Raw genomic sequence first — 18,137 nt, 5'->3', positions numbered from 1 at the left:
ACGCCAAGGCCGAGAAATGTAAGTTCGAGCAACAAGAGATCCAATTCCTTGGCCTTGAAATCTCCCCAGCAGGCGTCAGGATGGATCCGCAAAAGGTCGCTGCTGTTCTCGAGTGGCCAGCCCCCACCGACAAGAAAGGCGTCCAGCGCTTTGTAGGCTTCGCCAATTTCTACAGAAAGTTTATTAAAGGGTTCTCGGCCATTATCTCCCCCATCACCCAGCTTACTAAGCAGAATATGCGCTTTCTTTGGAGTCCTGAAGCCCAGGTCGCCTTCGAAAGACTCAAGGACTTGTTCACCTCTGCCCCCATCCTCAGTCATCCGGATCCATCTAGACCCTATATTCTGGAAGTAGACGCCTCCGAGATAGCAGTAGGGGCGGTGGTCTCCCAACGCTTTGGTAAAGACGACCTGATGCACCCCGTAGGGTTCTTCTCCCGAAAACTCTCTCCAGCGGAGAAGAATTATGATGTAGGAGATCGGGAACTACTTGCCATTAAATCGGCCTTGGAGGAGTGGAGATACTTACTGGAGGGGGCGGTACACCCCGTGCTCATCTACACGGATCACAAAAATCTCGAATACCTCCGCACCGCTAAACGACTGAAACCTCGGCAGGCCCGCTGGGCCCTCTTTTTCTCCCGATTCAGTTTTCACATCACCTATCGCCCTGGATCAAGAAACACCAAGCCGGATGCACTCTCTCGCATGTTTGACAATCCTAAGGACTCTGCACCTCCGGATACTATCCTCCCTGCTAACTCCTTTCTTCTCATCCAACCGGGCCTAGTTTCTCTGCTCAAGAGTGCCTCTTCCACATCTTCCTGTCCCCCAGGAATCTCATTAACATCCAGAGAGGGCCTGCTCTGGAAAGACAACCTAATCTTCGTTCCTGAGGAGGTGAGAGTTAAGGTTTTGGGGCTCCTCCATGACCATCCACTCGCGGGTCACTTTGGTGTCCGCAAGACCTTAGAGCTGATACAACGTTCCTTCTGGTGGCCAGGCATGAGGGAGTTCTGCAAGCAGTACGTGAACTCTTGTCCAGTATGTTGCCGGAATAAGATTCCCAGGAATCGGGCCTGGGGCCTGCTTAAGCCTCTCCCCGCACCCGACCGCCCCTGGCAGATGATTACTATGGATTTCATCGTAGAACTCCCCCCCTCTGAGAACTGTACCGCCATCTTTGTTGTGTGTGACCGTCTGTCTAAGATGGCCCACTTTCTTCCCTTGAAGGGGACTCCTTCTGCTACCGAAACGGCTCACTTTTTTATTAAGGAAATAATCAGGCTTCACGGGGTCCCCACCAACATTGTATCTGACAGAGGGGTGCAGTTCACCTCCCGTTTCTGGAGAGCCTTATGCGGAGCTCTGAAAATTGAATTGGCCTTGTCCTCCGCCTACCACCCACAGACTAACGGGCAAACAGAACGCACCAACCAAACCCTCGAACAGTATATCAGATGTTTTTCTTCCTTTGTCCAGGACGATTGGGTTTCCCTGTTACCTTTGGCGGAATTCGCCTACAACAATGCCAGCCATGCTACCACCGGGCAGTCCCCGTTCTTTTCCAATTACGGTTTTAACCTGTCTTTTCTTCCCGATATCCCTACAGAATCGCATGTACCAGCAGTTCAGGACACAGTATCCTTTCTTCAGCAGAACAACCGGATCCTGCAGGAGGCTATAACCAAGGCTCAGGCTGACAGCAAGAAGAGTTTCGATCAAGGAAGAAGGGGAGAGTTGATCCTTCAAGTCGGGGACCAGGTATGGCTGTCTTCCTCTAATTTAAAATTAGCATGTCCCTCCAGGAAGTTGGCACCAAAGTTTCTGGGTCCATTTCCCGTTAAAAGGAGGATTAACGAGGTATCTTATGAGTTGTCTTTACCCGATTCCATGAGAATACACCCAGTCTTCCATGTAGCTCTACTCAAGCCTGTCATACCTGACCCCTTCCCTGGTAGAGGAACAAGACCACCCGATCCTGTGCTGATTGATGGCAGTGAGGAGTTCGAAGTGGAGGCCATCTTGGATTTCAGAAGACGACGGGGACAAGGTCAGTTTCTGATTAAGTGGAAGGGCTATGGCCCAGAGAGTAATTCATGGGAACCTGCTACTAACATACATGCCAATAGACTAATACAGGCCTTCTTTGCTGCACACCCAGAGAAAAGACCTACTAGGGGCACCCGGAGGTTGCCCCTTGTGGGGGGGCAATGTCAGGGATCCGCTCGTCCTGCGCGATCGGCTCTCCGTGCGCGCGTGCACGTTCGTGCAGCGGGTCGTCGTAGGCACGAGCGTCTTCCAACGCGCGCGCGTGCACGCCGTTCGTGTGTGCGCGCGGTACACGCACGCACGGGCGAGCGTTAGCACGATTGGCGCCAGTGGCCCTTTTTAAAGGCACAGTTGCAGCAGCTCTGTGCTGTCTCGTCTGCAGCTCGTGCCTGTGTATACCTGCTTGTCTACCTGCTACCTACCTGATATCCGACCCGGCTCCGTCTGACCTTGTTGACCTCTCCTGCTCCGACCCCGGCTTGTTTGACCCTTCTTGAACTGATCTCCTGTTGCCGAACTCTGCTTGTACCTGACACCTCTGCTTGTTCCTGCATCGCTACCTTGTATCCTGAGGACCCATCCAACCTGATCCGGTGGCCTGCAGTCCTCAGCCTTCCTACTACTGAGAGTCCCTGCTCCTGAGAACCCTCATCTCCGGATACCTGCTACTGCTCCTGGCTGGACTCTCCTACCCCACTGCGCTCCGGTCTCCCTGTTCCCATTCCAGCGAGACCAGAACCAGAGCCGTAAGAGAGGTCCCCTTCTACTAAGACAGACTCAATACCTGAAGTTCCTAACAGGGGGCCTCGAAAAAATTTCTTACCCCTTTCCCTCTTGGGTTTTACTGGGAACTTCTTTCCCTTTTCAGTAGATCGGGACAAAACCTGATCCAAGCCTGACCCAAACAACAGGGAACCCTCAAAGGGAATGCCACACAAGCGGGATTTGGAAGTGAAATCTCCATCCCAGGTCTTTACCCATAGGGGCCCTCCTGGCGGAGTTTAAGAGTGCTGCTGTCTTAGCTGTGGTCCTAACAGTCTCCACCGCTGCATCTGCCACATACGCTACTGCTCGACTGATTACCTCCAGTGAGTCTAAAATATCTTTAGTCTCCTCACCCCGGGAGACGTGATCTATTAATTTGCCAAGCCAGGTGTCTGTATTTCTGGCTACACAGGCGGAAGCTAGGGCCGGCGCCATTGCTGCCGCATTCGCCTCCCAGGCCCTTTTTAGTAAAGTCTCAGATTTCCTATCCATCTGATCTTGGATATTTCCAGAATCTTCAAAGGATAAATCCGACCTCTTGGACACCTGTGCCAGGGCTGCATCCAAACGAGGGGTTTTAAAAAAAATCTTTCCTCCTCCTCACACTTAAAAGGGACACCTTCCTTTCCAAGCTTTCAATTTGCGAAGCTTACGTTCAGGTTCCTTCCACTCTCTGAGGACTATCTCCTTCAGAGACCGGTGGATGGGAAAGGTTCTGGCCTGCAACCTTCCTAGGCCCCTATACACCCTGTCCTGTGCTGAAACTTGGGCAGAGGGGACCTGGATATCCTCCAAGGTGTAAATGGCCTTTAAAAGACCCTCCATGTCCTCACTTGAGAACAAAAAACCCCCAGGTTTTGCCTCCCCGTGGCTATCCTGGTCCGAATCCTCCCCAGAAGTAACTTCTGGGACCTGACCTTCCTCCACCTCAGACAATAGGGAGGCCTGGCCCTGGGAACTCTCCGTATAGGATGTGGAAAAATTCTCTTGTGAGTGAGGAATCTCTCTCTCTCAGAGGGACTCTCATCCTGGCTCTTCACTAGAGTAGTTTGAAAAGATTGAAGGGTGGCTAACATTTCAGACTGTAAAGCCCTACATTCCTTCACGACCTGAGCGGTCTCCCTGCCTGCGAGTTTAAAGATACATCTATCGCAGAAAGGTTTGCTGTGGTCCTGTGCTAATTTAGCATTACAATAACCACAGCGTTTGGACTTTGAAGTAGCCTTTCCTTTAGACCTACAGGCTGACCCCTGGGCAGAGCCTTCAGTCCCTGGAAAATAGGAAATTTAACAATTAGCTACTCAAGTCTAAAAGGGCCAAGGGGAGTCTACCTCAGAGTACCCCGCCCCTCAAAACACAGCTGGATCACTCACCCCCTGTGGCGACCTCAATGGCTGTCTGCTCAGACGGACCTTCCAGTTCCATGGCGATTTTAGCTGCCCTGCAGAATCGCTGGGTTAAGGCACAGTCCTGAGCGTTCCCCTGTTTGCCTTTGAAAGTGCTGCAAGGTAAACAGCGTTTTCACAAACAGTAGCCGGGGTGCTTCACTGCAGCCTCTGCTGTTTGAATATTCCCGCCGGTCGGCGCCATCTTTAGGAGGTCCGTCGGCCGGAAGTGACGTACGGCCTCTTCCGGACCTGCGCCGTGCAGTTGGAACGCACGCCAATGCGTCCAGACCTCCCAGCCTCCATCCGGAAATCCGATGGCCGGAAGTGATGCATCCGGACTTCCGGACCTGCGCCGTAGAGCTGGAACGCACGCCACCGCGTTCAGCACTGGAGGAATGCAGCTTACCACCAACGAACAGTCGCTCAAGGTAGGCAAACACAAATGGGGAGCAGCACGTTTAGGACAACTCCCCTGTCCCACGTAGCTGCAAACAGGGCTCCTAAAGGAGACTTTAAACGAGGACTATCTCCCCCAGGTGTCTCTGGGGGTTGCAAGGGAGAAAGGCAGACCCTGTCCGCTGAGCCCCACAAACAAGGATAATCCTCTCTAGGAAAAAGCGAGGTCCCAGACCTCTCCATAAAAAAAATAAAAGGAGAAACTTGGTTTCGCTGTCATCTGTGGGAAACACAATCAAGAACTGAGGGTCTGAGGGAGGGGTGGGGACTTTTAAACTTGTTGTTGATTGTGTTTCCTGTCAGGTGGACCAGTCATCTCTCAGGTGTGCCGTCCTGGAAGATGACTGGAGAAAATTATTTTCGTAGCGTGGGTTGTCAGCACCCAAGTCAAAACAAGTAATTTGTGCCCCTAACCCACGGAAATTTAGCACTCCCTTCCACTCGTACAGTATTAAAACCCCTTATTGTACATTTTAGGATGTACCACTCTCTCTCTTTGTTCTCCTTTTACCTCTCCCTATCCCAATTCCCCCCCCCCCCCGCCATCCCTCTCTCTAGCTGTCTTTCTTTCTCTTTTTCTTTGTTCCTCCCCCTCTTTTCCTCTCCCTTCCATGTATTATCTATTTTTATTCCTTCTCTTAGGCTGCTTTCACACTGGGGCGGTATTCAGGCGTTACAGCGCTAAAAATAGCGCCTGTGTAACGCCTGAAAAAAACCGGCCCCTTTAACTCCAGTGTGAAAGCCGGAGGGCTTTCACACTGGAGCGATGCGCTGGCAGGACGGTGAAAAAAGTCCTGCTAGCCGCATCTTTGCAGCGGTGAAGGAGCGGTGTATTCACCGCTCCTATACCGCTCCTACCCATTGAAATCAATGGGACACCGCGGCAATACCGCCGGCAAAGCGCCGCTGCAGCGGCGCTTTGCGGGCGGGTTTAACCCCTTTTCGGCCGCTAGCGGGGGTTAAAACCACCCCGCTAGCGCCCGCACACCGCCGCTAAAACGACGGTAAAGCACCGCTAAAAATAGCGGCGCTTTATCGCCGACGCTGCTCCCGCCCCAGTGTGAAAGCAGCCTTACTCCTTGGTGTGGGGGATGATGGGATCAGTGGCAGCGCTGGGGGGGGGGGGCTAATCAGCCAACTTAGGTGCTCTTAATCAAGGTCATCTGCTGATCTGAGAACTGTTTGGGGACTTTTAATGGCAACTATAATCACAGGTAGGGTTATCCAGTGTTATTCACTTTTTCTCTGGCTTAACTGTGTCGTCATCTTTGTGGCGTTTCGTAGCAGTGACACCTATGCCGAAATCGGGAGATAGGGTCGCCTCCAGCCCCTCCCACTTTACATTCCTCACCAGTCAGCTGACCTCTAGTCTCTGCCCCCCAGTCATGCCGTGAACATGATGGGCAGTTGCAAAGAGGCTGAGTAGGTGGCCGGAGCTCCAGGAACAGCCCACCTGCACGGCCAAAGACTCCAGGGAAAGCCCTGCTTGGTGGCCGCGAAAAGGCTGGGAGAGCAGCCTGGGCTTTAGGAACAGTTCTGGAATCAGTGACCTCTTGCAAAATCATTTGACCTCTGAGGGGGTCCCGACCCCCAGGTTGAGAAAAAAACCAAAAAAGTTTTGGCTGGAGCTTCAATTTAATTTGGCTGATTTAAAGGCTAGGCTCACACGCAGTGACAGCGGAAGGTGGTGATGGTCCGATTACCTCCCAGCCCCCTGTCACCCAAACAAAATTAGCAATTAAAGCAGAACTTCAGTCATTTTTTTCATCTTTCCATCTATTAAATATTCTGCCCTTGTTGTTTTAACTTTGGATAGTAAAACATTTTTTTCTGCCAGTAAATACCTTACAGTGGTGTGAAAAAGTGTTTGCCCCCTTCCTCATTTCCTGTTCCTTTGCATGTTTGTCACACTTAAGTGTTTCGGGAAATTAAACCAATTTAAACAATAGTCAAGGACAACACAAGTAAACACAAAATGCAATTTGTAAATGAAGGTGTTTATTATTAAAGGTGAAAAAAAATCCAAACCATCATGGCCCTGTGTGAAAAAGTGATTGCCCCCCTTGTTAAAACATACTATAACTGTGGTTGTCCACACCTGAGTTCAATTTCTCTAGCCACACCCAGGCCTGATTATTGCCACACCTTTTCACAATCAAGGCATCACTTAAATAGGAGCTGCTTGACACAGTAAGGTCCACCAGAAGATCCTTAAAAGCTACACATCATGCCGAGACCCAAAGAAATTCAGGAACAATTGAGGAAGAAAGTAATTGAGATCTATCAGTCTGGAAAGGGTTATAAAGCCATTTCCAAAGCTTTGGGAATCCAGCGAACCACAGTGAGAGCCATTATCCACAAATGCACACAAAAAATCCACCAAGACATGGAACAGTGGTGAACCTTCCCAGGAGTGGCCGGCCGCCCAAAATTACCCCAAGAGCGCAGCGACGACTCATCCAAGAGGTCACAAAAGACCCCACAACAACGTCCAAGGAACTGCAGGCCTCACTTGCCTCAGTTAAGGTCAGCGTTCATGCCTCCACCATCAGGAAAAGACTGGGCAAAAATGGCCTGCATGGCAGAGTTCCAAGGAGAAAACCACTGCTGAGCAAAAAGAACATCAAAGCTCGTCTCAATTTCTCCACAACACATCTTGATGATCCCCAAGACTTTTGGGACAACATTCTGTGGACCGATGAGACAAAAGTGGAACTCTTTGGAAGGTGTGTGTCCAAGTATATCTGACGTAGAAGGAACACTGCATTTCATAAAAAGAACATTATACCAACAGTAAAATATGGTGGTGGTAGTGTGATGGTCTGGGGCTGTTTTGCTGCTTCAGGACCTGGAAGACTTGCCGTGATAAAAGGAACTATGAATTCTGCTGTCTACCAAGAGATCCTGAAGGAGAATGTCCGACCATCTGTTCGTGTACTCAAGCTGAAACGAACTTGGGTTCTGCAGCAGGACAATGATCCTAAACACACCAGCAAGTCCACCACCGAATGGCTGAAGAAAAACAAAATGAAGACTTTGGAGTGGCCTAGCCAAAGTCCTGACCTGAATCCTATTGAGATGTTGTGGTATGACCTTAAAAAGGCCGTTCATGCTCGAAAACCCTCTAATGTAACTGAATTAGGACAATTCTGCAAAGATGAGTGGGCCAAAATTCCTCCAGGACGCTGTAAAAGCCTCATTGCACGTTATCGCAAAGGCTTGGTTGCAGTTGTTGCTGCTAAGGGTGGCCCAACCAGTTATTAGGTTTAGGGGGCAATCACTTTTTCACACAGGGCCATGATGGTTTGGATTTTTTTTCACCTTTAATAATAAACCCCTTCATTTACAAATTGCATTTTGTGTTTACTTGTGTTGTCCTTGACTATTGTTTAAATTGGTTTGATGTTCCGAAACACTTAAGTGTGACAAACATGCAAAGGAACAGGAAATGAGGAAGGGGGCAAACACTTTTTCACACCACTGTATACAGCCCACTTCCTCTTTCTTGTCTGGTCATTAGCCTAGGCTTATGATATCATGCACAGCTCTTTCTCTCTCACTCTTTTGCGAGTTGGCCAGAAAGATGAGCCATGAAGGCCAATGAGAGCTGCAGAGCTGGAGGTGTGTGTGTGTGTGTGTGTATGTGTGTGTGTGTAAATCCAAGTAGTGAACAGGCAGCAGCTTCAGCTGCCCACAGTTAAAATGATTGCAGCCAGACCCAGTGGAGGGAGATTTCTGCAGCATATTTGACAAGTACAGAACAAAGTATATATAAAATAATATGCAAAGTGGTTGGAAGGAAGCTTCAGAATAGCAAAGACGTTTATATTACAAATTATGTGAGCAGACTACAGTTCCTCCTTAAAAAAAAAAAAAAAACACTTTGAAAGTAAAGATTTAATCTGCCTCCAGGGATAGCTGTCCACTTGAAATCCTGCAATAATGCATCTCAGTCCATTGCAGAAGTGCATTTTCGCATAATTTTCAGTGGCTAGGAGGCAGCAGTGAGGAGCGGTAACATCACCTGCACCTGCTGGAACCAGGGACCAAGGCGAGTAGTTTTTTTAAATGCTATTTCTCATAAAATCTTTGTTTTTCAAGGAGAAGTATGGACATAGAAAAAAAAAAAAACATTTATACTCACCTAGGTAATTGCAAGTCAATCTTATGCTGCATCTGTCCCCTGCTGGCTCTGCAGTGAGAACTGCGCAATCAAAGAGGGCTGATGGCTCAGTTTTCCCCCTCCACTCTGAGCAGAGAGCCGTGCCTGTCAGTCAGTGGCTTTCTGCTCTGCCCCTCCAGCTCTCACTGGTGCAATGGGCTGTGGAGGGGGTGGCTTTGAGCGGATTGTTGAGAGGCTGAGCCAGATGCTGGTCCAGGTATCTGGGTGGATCCCAAGCACATGGCTGGGATCATTCTGGAGCCAGGACCAGCTGCCAGCAGACTTTAGCCTGCAGTCGGCTGAAAACGGGTCACAGGAGTGCAGAACAAACTGCACTCCTGTGACCTACAGGAGAAGTACAGCCAAAAAAGATGTGGCTATACTTCTAAATTAAAGGTTTTATTTACAGCTCAGTTGCTTGGGTGGTAGGAGGCTGGCAGGGAAGCACTTCTTCCACTTGCATGCATAATTCTGAGAGCGTGTATAAAGATATATTTATAATGGCATTTTACTGTTTGAACACACGTATCTCCACTTTGTAGCAATGGTGAATTATGCATCACCCATCGCAATTCAATGAATTCATCAGTACAAAACCAGAAGAAAACCAACAATACTCGGTCTGTTCTGGATACAACGATTAGTAGTCATGTCACAGGGACAACACTTGTGTTCAGAATATGACATTGAATTCTTTTAACTCATTTGCTAATAAAGTGTTCCTAATCCGCCAGGACGAGCGGATCATGTGAATGTAACACAATGTACGGATCAGTTCAGTTTATTTTCCAAAACTAAACAGTCTTCCTTCTTTAAAACAAATGAGAACACATGCAATGAATTACAGATCTGGAAAGACTTATGGAAAGCAACATGTCAGCTGTGTGACAGCTTCTGCTGTGTACAGAGGGGTCCCGATATTTTACCAACAGAGATTACTGGCCTCCTTCGGGTGTTCCCCCCCCAAAAGCTGGCCATATATGGCTTAAATTCCAGTTGATCAGTGAAAATCGATCAAAAGCTGATTCAAGCTGTATGGGGCCCTGCTAACACCACCGGCTGAAAAAACTCAAAGTGAAAAATCCGGGAAGAAAAAAGCTGCACACTGTTCAGGTATTTTGACAGCTGTCACAATACAATAGCCCACAGCAGGATACTTATCCAACCATGCTTTTAAGGCCAACCTTAAGCCCCATACACACTATCAAATTTTATGCTGATTTTTGTCTTCAGATTTACCAAAACCATATAATAGGAGGTCAAACCTTAGGAGTTTCAATGTGTATGCAATCAGGCAGGCCCTTGCACTACATGGTTTTGGTAAATCTGAAGACAAAAATCAGCAGAAACTCTGATAGTGTGTATGGGGCTTTAGACAGAGCAATTTTCTTTGCTGCAATCACGGGTTGCATGAAAGAAAATTGCTTGATTACCCCATCAACACATTACGTTTTGATGGGGGAATCCCACAAAGCCATTGCACTATCCCGATGAGGGCAGGGAATGCTGCCCCTACCAAGAGAACAGTGACTACTGCTAGCGATTATTATATTAATAATCAAATGTAAGTTCCAACAGGCTGGCTGTGCCCAAGTTGATCGATCAGCTTGGATACATTCAGCCTGCCCACCCATACATGGTTCAAATCACGGCAAGTACCCATACATGGTTAAAGCGGGAGTCCGCCGGGACTCCGCGTTTTTTTTTTTTTTTTAAAGCCAGCAGCTACAAATACTGCAGCTGCTGACTTTTAAAATAGTGACACTTACCTGTCCAGCGTGCCCGCGATGTCGGCACCCGAAGCCGATCTCTTGATCGTCTCTCGGGTGCTGCCGCCGCCATCTTGGGTATGGGAATCAGGAAGTGGAGCCTTTCGGCTTCATTTCCCGGTTCCCTACTGCGCATGCGTGAGTCGCGCTGCGCAATAAGGACGGTCCCCGCTGCCTCTGGGATCTGTGTGTTTCCCGGCAGGCAGCGGGGGACTTTCGGAAAGGGGCGTAATCTACACCCCTTTCCGCAGAGAGCTATCCCGGAAGTGGGTGCAGATACCTGTACTGTACAGGTACCTGCACCCCCTCCCCCTGAAAGGTGCTAATTGTGGCGCCGGAGGGGGGGAGGAATCCGATGAGCAGAAGGTTCACTTTAGGGTGGACCTCCGCTTTAAAATCTCGGCCAGTCCCGGCAGAAGAGATGGCTGGCTTTAGCATGGATGGGTAAATCTATTGCCTGACCAATAAAAACAGTCAAAGATTTGAACCCAGATGAAGACTGGTTAAAGAGATCAAAGGTAAGGGAGAGAGCTCAAAGACACTGCAGTGCTGGAGTGGAGGCGAGTATAGTTCTGCTTTAGGCCTCCTTCACACCATGGTGAGACGTCAGTTTTTCTGCACGCATTCTGAGAGGACTCAAAGAGAACAATTTGTCCTATTCACACCACAAAGTGCAACTTTTTTTTGCGCAGGAATCAGCACAGTTTCCTGCACAAGGAAAAAAACTGACATAATATCAACATTGGTGTGAATAGGGCATATAACTGCATAAAAACTGACTGAAACGCACACGAAAACTAATGTAAACTGCTGTGAAACTGGCGTCTAAGCAAGGGAAATCTGCGTGGTTTTCCCATCAGTTTTCATGCAGATATGGTGTAAACGAGCCCTTAGGCTGCATTCACACTACAGCGCTTTGAATCGCAAGCAGATCTGCTGCGAATGATGTGTGAATGACAAAAAGCGGTACTCGCATTTGAGATGCCATTCATTCAAATGACACCTCAAATCGCGGCGCGGGTCTGCCACGCAATAAAACATGGAAGATATTCATTATGAGGAAAGGTTGCGAGCACTGAACTTATTCTCTCTGGAGGAAAGACGCTTGAGAGGGGATATGATTTCAATATACAAATTCCGTACTGGTGACCCCACAATAGGGTTAAAACTTTTTCGCAAAAGGGAGTTCAACAAGACACGTGGCCACTCATTAAAATTAGAAGAAAAGAGGTTTAACCTTAAACGACATAGAGGGTTCTTTACTGTAAGAGCGGCAAGGATGTGGAATTCCCTTCCGCAGGCGATTGTCTCAGCGGGGGGTATTGATAGTTTCAAGAAACTATTAGATAAGCACCTGAACGACCGCAACATACAGGAATATGACATATAATCACACACATGGGTTGAACTTGATGGACTTGTGTCTTTTTTCAACCTCACCTACTATGTAACTATGAGCTACAATCGCGGCAACCCACATCACGGGACGCATATCGGCCAAAAATAGTTCAGGAGCTACTTTGGGGCGACATGCGTCCCGCAATGTGGGTTGCCCACATCGCTGCACTTTTTATCACGCGGCAGACCAGCACTGCTATTTGCAGTGTCATTAAAATAAATGGCATCTCAAAAGTGAGTTCCACATTTTGTCATTCCCACATTAGTGCTGTGAAATGAAATTCAAAATGCTGTTTATAAAACGCTGTCGTGTGAATGCAGCCTTAAAGGGGAACTAAACCCTCCTATCCTTTTCAGCCAAGAAAGCTGCAATCTTAGCCTGTTTGACCTGCAAATGTCAAGATGCTGCACATGTGATCAGTTAAGACTCCAGCCATTTGACGGTTTGACAGTTTGTTTGAAAGCACAAGCAAAAGGTGACAGTTGGCAATCCTGGCATTCCAGGAATGTAACCGTTTTTTTTAAAAGAGTTAAATTGGTGGGTTTAGTTCTGCTTTAGGATGTTTATTTTCTACTCGGAATCCTAAAATTAGAACACCTGATCACGTGCAACAACAGTCACTGGCAGTTGCTCACTGGTGAGGAAGATCATGGTTTTCTACATGTGGAAATGGTTTGTTCATAAATAGCTACATATAGAAAAATGACTTTAGATGTATAGTTTGTGGATTTTATATAATAAAATATTTTATAAAAATGTCTTGTGTGTTCTATTGAAGTAGAAACTGAAAAGCCCCAGTGGCTTTTACTGTTCTCATGTGCTGGAAGCTTACTGAGGACACCTTTTACTTTAGTGCTGGTTCACACCAGACGCAATTCCGTTCCATTTCGTGTGCTTTTTTTTCTGCACTAAAAAAATGCATGCACAGTCTTTTCCATGTATCCCAATGGCTCTAGTTCACACCATGCAGTCAGTTTCCGGTGCAGAAACTGACTGCATGGTTTGAACTAGAGCCATTGAAATACATGGAAAAGACTGTGCATGCATTTTGTGCAGAAAAAAAAGCGCACGGAACTGCGTCTGGTGTGAACTAGCACTTAATGTGTGTGCAACACACGGTTTTTGTTTTTTTCCATGTTGAACATAATAGGGAATGATTAAAATATAAATGAAGGCATTTCAGATGGAGTAAGGGAGGGTTATAACCACTGTCAGATTTTTTTGTCTTTTGCTATCTGTGTCCCATTGAGGGGATCTCACTTGCTGTATTATAGCCACAACAGGAAGTGAGAGGCAATCCCTCCAAAGTGAGGATAGCGTCCCCATTGGCAAATATTTCCCCTATTCCTGTTCTGGTGACAAACCAAGTTTTGGGATTTCCCTTCACTTTCAGTAATAGTAGTAAACAGGACAAGTAGAGAAGATGAATCTCCCTATGGCTATGTTTACCCTTGATTATTCTCTGAAAAGTGATCCACAGTGGACTGCTTTACAGAATGTGGCTAACCAGCTGCTGTCAGAAGTTCAGGAGGCGATCCAGCCGTCTTCCGAACGCCTGCAATTTACAACGGAACCAATGCGCCGCAACTGCGAGCCAATCGTTTGGCTCCCCCCCTGCAGTGTGACTTGCAAGTACGGTGCTGCCTGGTGCTCCCTCAACATGTCAACACATATCAGCAGTAAGGATAAGCTGAGGCGTGTTCGCATGCTTCACGAGCAGAGCCCGCCAAGAAGTCGGCACTGCACTAATCACAGGCAGTGAGACATTGCCCCGATGTGCTGCTGCAGAGATCGGTCAATATCTCACCGCCTGTGATTAGCGAAGCGCTGCGCCGACTTCCTGGCGGGCTCTGCACGTGGAGCGTCATCCCTAATCGGCAGGACACCACAGATCTTCAGATTATGTCCAAATATCTGTCATTACATCGGTAAGTTGTGACACTTCAGGGCCCCCTTATCAGGCATGGGACTGTCAACTCAACATCACACAAAGCACCACTGCACTAGCATGTAAACTATCGCTTCTGGCTGTACTGTAGGCTTCAGATGGGAAGTAAAACCACGGCTCAACCAATTGTTTTTACCGTTCTCTGGGTGCCCATGCCTAAAGGGGGCAGAGAAAGCAATAAAAACCTGACACAGTTTCTAATCCTTCTCCACACTATCCAAAACAAAAGAAAAAATGCTGCCTTTAGTTATGCTATAAAGTAACTAAAGGCAAAACATTTTATCATTACTTTTAGTTTTAGACCTAGCAGAGAGGGATTAGAACCAGGTCAGGATTTTTATTGCCGTTTCCACATTAGGAAGATTAAACCTCTCTCTTTCTCTCTTTGTCCTGTTTGCTATTAGCACCAAGAGCAAAAATAAAAGAAAATCACAAATGTTGGGTTGTCACCAGAACAGGAAGAGAGGGGAAACCTTGCAATGGGGACACCGGTTCTGGATTTAGAGGGATTTCCTCTCCCTTGCTTTGGGGCAGGAAATGTAGGGAAATCCCTCCAATGGGATGCAGATAGCAAAAACAAAAACCAGACAGGGGTTACAACCCTCATTTAGTCCATCCAAAAAGAAAAAATAGCTTTGCCTTTGGATCTGCTTGAATCATCTGATGTCGGATGATCGCCCCTGAACACAAGGAGAATGCCCCCAGCACTGATCACACAGGACAGGTGCAGTCCCAATGGAAGTGATAGAAGAAGTTGCAGAGCCCCCCTCTCACCTCCACTGTCTGTCCCAGCTCCAGATCGAAGCCCACCACACAGATACAATGTAGCCAGGCGGAGAAGCGATCCCATGGAAGGGTCAGGGGCTCCCCGCCGGGGCTCTGCGCCTCCTCGCTCCCCTCTATCCCCAGGGTAGACATGTCTAAAGCCACCGAGCTTCCATCCAGCCGTCAATCAACACTTTCTACGTCATCACTGAGCGCCCGCCGCCTGCTGGTGATGGAAGAGGAGAAGAAGGGGGAACTCCTCATCCGCCAGGAAACATTACCATGGCGACCTTCTCTGTGTGTACGACAGCCTCAGGGCGTCACTGTGTGATCAGCTGGATCTGCTGTATTCATAGACGGCATTGCAATGTCTGATCCCCGGGGACACGGAGATTTGTGCCTGCAAATGGTTCTCAGCATTGTTTCAAGTTCACAATGAAGTTAACATAGTTTGCCTATATGAATTAGATTAGGGGGTCCAACTACGGCCACATCCGGCTCTCTGCAAAATTTTATCCAGCAGACATCCAATCTGATGTGAGGGGCTCTAATACAGACCCTGATAAGGGGTGACTGTAATGGGTACCCTGATGTCAGGGGGATTCCTAAGGTAGACTGATGGATAAGGGGACTCTGATTGTCACCCTGATGAAAGGGGGGACTCTGATTTAAGGCAGGACTGAGCTGGGGACCATGATGTAAGGGAAGACTCCAATGGGGACCCTGATGCAAGGGAAAACTCTAATGGGGACCCTAATGTAAGTGAGGACTTTACTAGGGACCTGGATGTAAGGGGGGACTCTTTAGGCATATTCTGATGGATGTATGAGGACTCTGATGGGGACCTTGATGTAAGTGTAGCACTAACCCCCGAAGGAGCTGCTGGTTATTTTTGGGCTTACCGTTACCTTCCGTTCTCCTTGTTGCACGTCTAGGGGATGTCCCATGGTAGATGGCCCAGTAACTTGAGACTGACAATAGATCCACTTGTATGGATTTGATTTGCAAAACTCAGACAATTGAACAGTCTTTCAACTTGGGATCAGAGGGTTGGAAAGGAAAGTTCAGGTACTCTTAGCCCACGTACACACGGTCAGAGATTTTGTCAACCAAATCCGTCAGATTTTGCCCGTCGGATTTAGTCCGACGGATTGTGTCCGAAACTGTTGCATACACACGATCGGGCCAAGTTGGCAAAAAATCAGATTTTTCAGAACGTGATGACGTAATTTCGTTACGATGGGACTACATTCAGGCTAGTAGCCAATAGCTTTGATGTAGGAATTTGATCTGAGCATGCGTGGCACTTGGTCCGATCAAAATGCTCTACACATGATCGGATTAGGTCCGTCCGGCCCAGTTGGTCGGGAAATATTTCCAACATGTTGGAAATTTGGAGATTCGGACGGAATCAGTCCGATGCATACCACACACAGTCGGATTATCTGACGACGCGGTCCGATAAGACTCATTCCGACAGATTCTCCGACCGTGTGTACAAGGGCTTAGAGTCAAAGTCAAATAAAACGTTAAAGAACTTGCTTACTTTGACTGCATCCAGAGAATAGCCATTTGCAACTGGATGATTACTCAGGTTGGACAGTCCCTCTCTCACAAGGCCTAGCAGCCAACAAGGTGCTTACTCAGGAACAAGTCTCTGCCACAGACGTTGTTGTAGAAACGTACAAGATAATGTGTCTGCCACAGACATTGTTGTAGGACCCGTAGGAAAACTAAGCTTGAGAACACTTGTGGGATACCTGGATCTTTCAGCCAGCTTGGCGACATCCACAAGATCGGATTCTCTCAGTTACTTCAGCCCTTCCAGGCTCTTGCTAAGAAAACCAACCCATATGTGGTGTTCTTCTGAAGAGTCCTCCACTGGAATGCTTAAAGCGGGAGTCCGGCGGGAGTTCCGCAGTTTTTTTTTTTAAAAGCCAGCAGCTACAAATACTGCAGCTGCTGACTTTTAAAATAGTGACACTTACCCGCCCAGCGTGCCCGCGATGTCGGCACCCGAACCCGATCTCTCGATCGTCTCTCGGGTGCTGCCGCCGCCATCTTGGGTATGGGAATCAGGAAGTGGAGCCTTTCGGCTTCATTTCCTGGTTCCCTACTGCGCATGCGCGAGTCGAGCTGCACAATAAGGATGGTCCCCGCTGTCTCTGGGATCCGTGTGTTTCCCAGCAGGCAGCGGGGGACTTTCGGAAAGGGGCGTAGATTCTGCGGAAAGGGGCATACCTTCTGCAGAATCTACACCGGAAGTGGGTGCAGATACCTGTACTGTACAGGTATCTGCACCCCCCTCCCCCCTGAAAGGTGCCAATTGTGGCGCCAGAGGGGGGGAGGATTCCAATGAGCGGAAGGTCCACTTTAGGGTGGACCTCTGCTTTAAAGTACACTGGGTCTCTCCCGAACCGGTGACGGCACCCAACCACCTCAGAATCCTTCCTTTAGTTTCCTTGCCTCGGGCTAGCCAGTCCCGAGACATTAAAGTCGGGTGGATCCGCACCCCAGGCCATAGCCTTCCTGGGGGCTGGTCAGAAGGACCAGGACCATGAAGTCAGCACATCATTCTGGACCGGAACCCCGAACCACGTGACGTCCGCATCTTAAATACCCTCTCCCAGAAAGCACAGCGAGAGCGTCACTCCCACTGCGTGGACTCCGAGAGAGCGTAACTTAAAGAGGAGGGCCGGTTTTAAAAAAAAAAAATTTAAAGTCAGCAGCTGCAAACACTGTAGCTGCTGACTTTTAAAGTGGTTGTAAACCCTTACAACATACTTTGACCTACAGGTAAGCCTAGATTAAGGCTTACCTGTAGGTCCAAGAAATATCTCCTAAACCTATACGGTTTAGGAGATATTTGCCCGAAGGCAGGCACCGCTGTCTACGGCGCATGCGCCGTAGACAGTGGCGCGCAGGTGCACTGAGCACAGCATCTTCAACGACAGAGATGTCGTGCGTGTCGGCTCCCGTGCGCAGGCGCGGGAGTGACGTCATTGCGGCTTCGCCAAATGACAGCGGCGGAGCTGCGAGACCCCACCGAGAAGATGGATGCGCCAGACTACAGGGGACAGCAGTGACTTCTCTGGCTCCTGTGTCAGGTAAGTGACATATAATGGACTACTATGCGATGCATAGTAGTCCATTATGCTTTGCCTTTGCAGGGAATGAAAGAGGAAGTAAACCCATCAGGGTTTACTTCCTCTTTAATAAGCACACTTACCTGTCCAGGGCGCCCGTGATGTCGGCCGCCCAAGGCTGACCCATCCCTTGGCTCTCGGGTCCCGGTGCTGCCATTTTGGCTTGCGGCTTCACTGCCCGTTTCCTACTGCGTATGCGCGAGTTCCCAGAACACAGCACGACCCATTACCCAGAAGATGCCGCACGGAGGAGAGAAGACAGAAGATCTCCGCGGAGGAGGAAGAGGC

At 48.5% G+C, this 18,137-nt stretch overlaps 1 protein-coding gene across 1 annotated transcript in view; it reads right to left on the bottom strand.

Moving 5' to 3' along the window:
- Window positions 1-14,924, bottom strand: part of DENND6A (DENN domain containing 6A) — a 107,901-nt gene extending 92,977 nt beyond the window's left edge. The window contains exon 1 of the mRNA XM_077452019.1: window positions 14,713-14,924. Coding sequence (XP_077308145.1) covers window positions 14,713-14,856 — 144 coding nt within the window. The 5' untranslated portion in view covers window positions 14,857-14,924. The remainder of the gene's footprint in view (window positions 1-14,712) is intronic.
- Between the last annotated feature and the right edge of the window lie 3,213 nt (window positions 14,925-18,137).

This window comes from Lithobates pipiens, unplaced genomic scaffold (genome assembly GCF_037356315.1).
Source record: "Lithobates pipiens isolate NorthernLeopardFrog02 unplaced genomic scaffold, aLitPip1_a1.2 Scaffold_23, whole genome shotgun sequence".
In the NCBI taxonomy this organism is placed as follows: domain Eukaryota; kingdom Metazoa; phylum Chordata; class Amphibia; order Anura; family Ranidae; genus Lithobates; species Lithobates pipiens.
The sequence above is the reverse complement of the archived record's forward strand: the minus strand, read 5'-3'. Positions and strand labels throughout refer to the sequence as shown.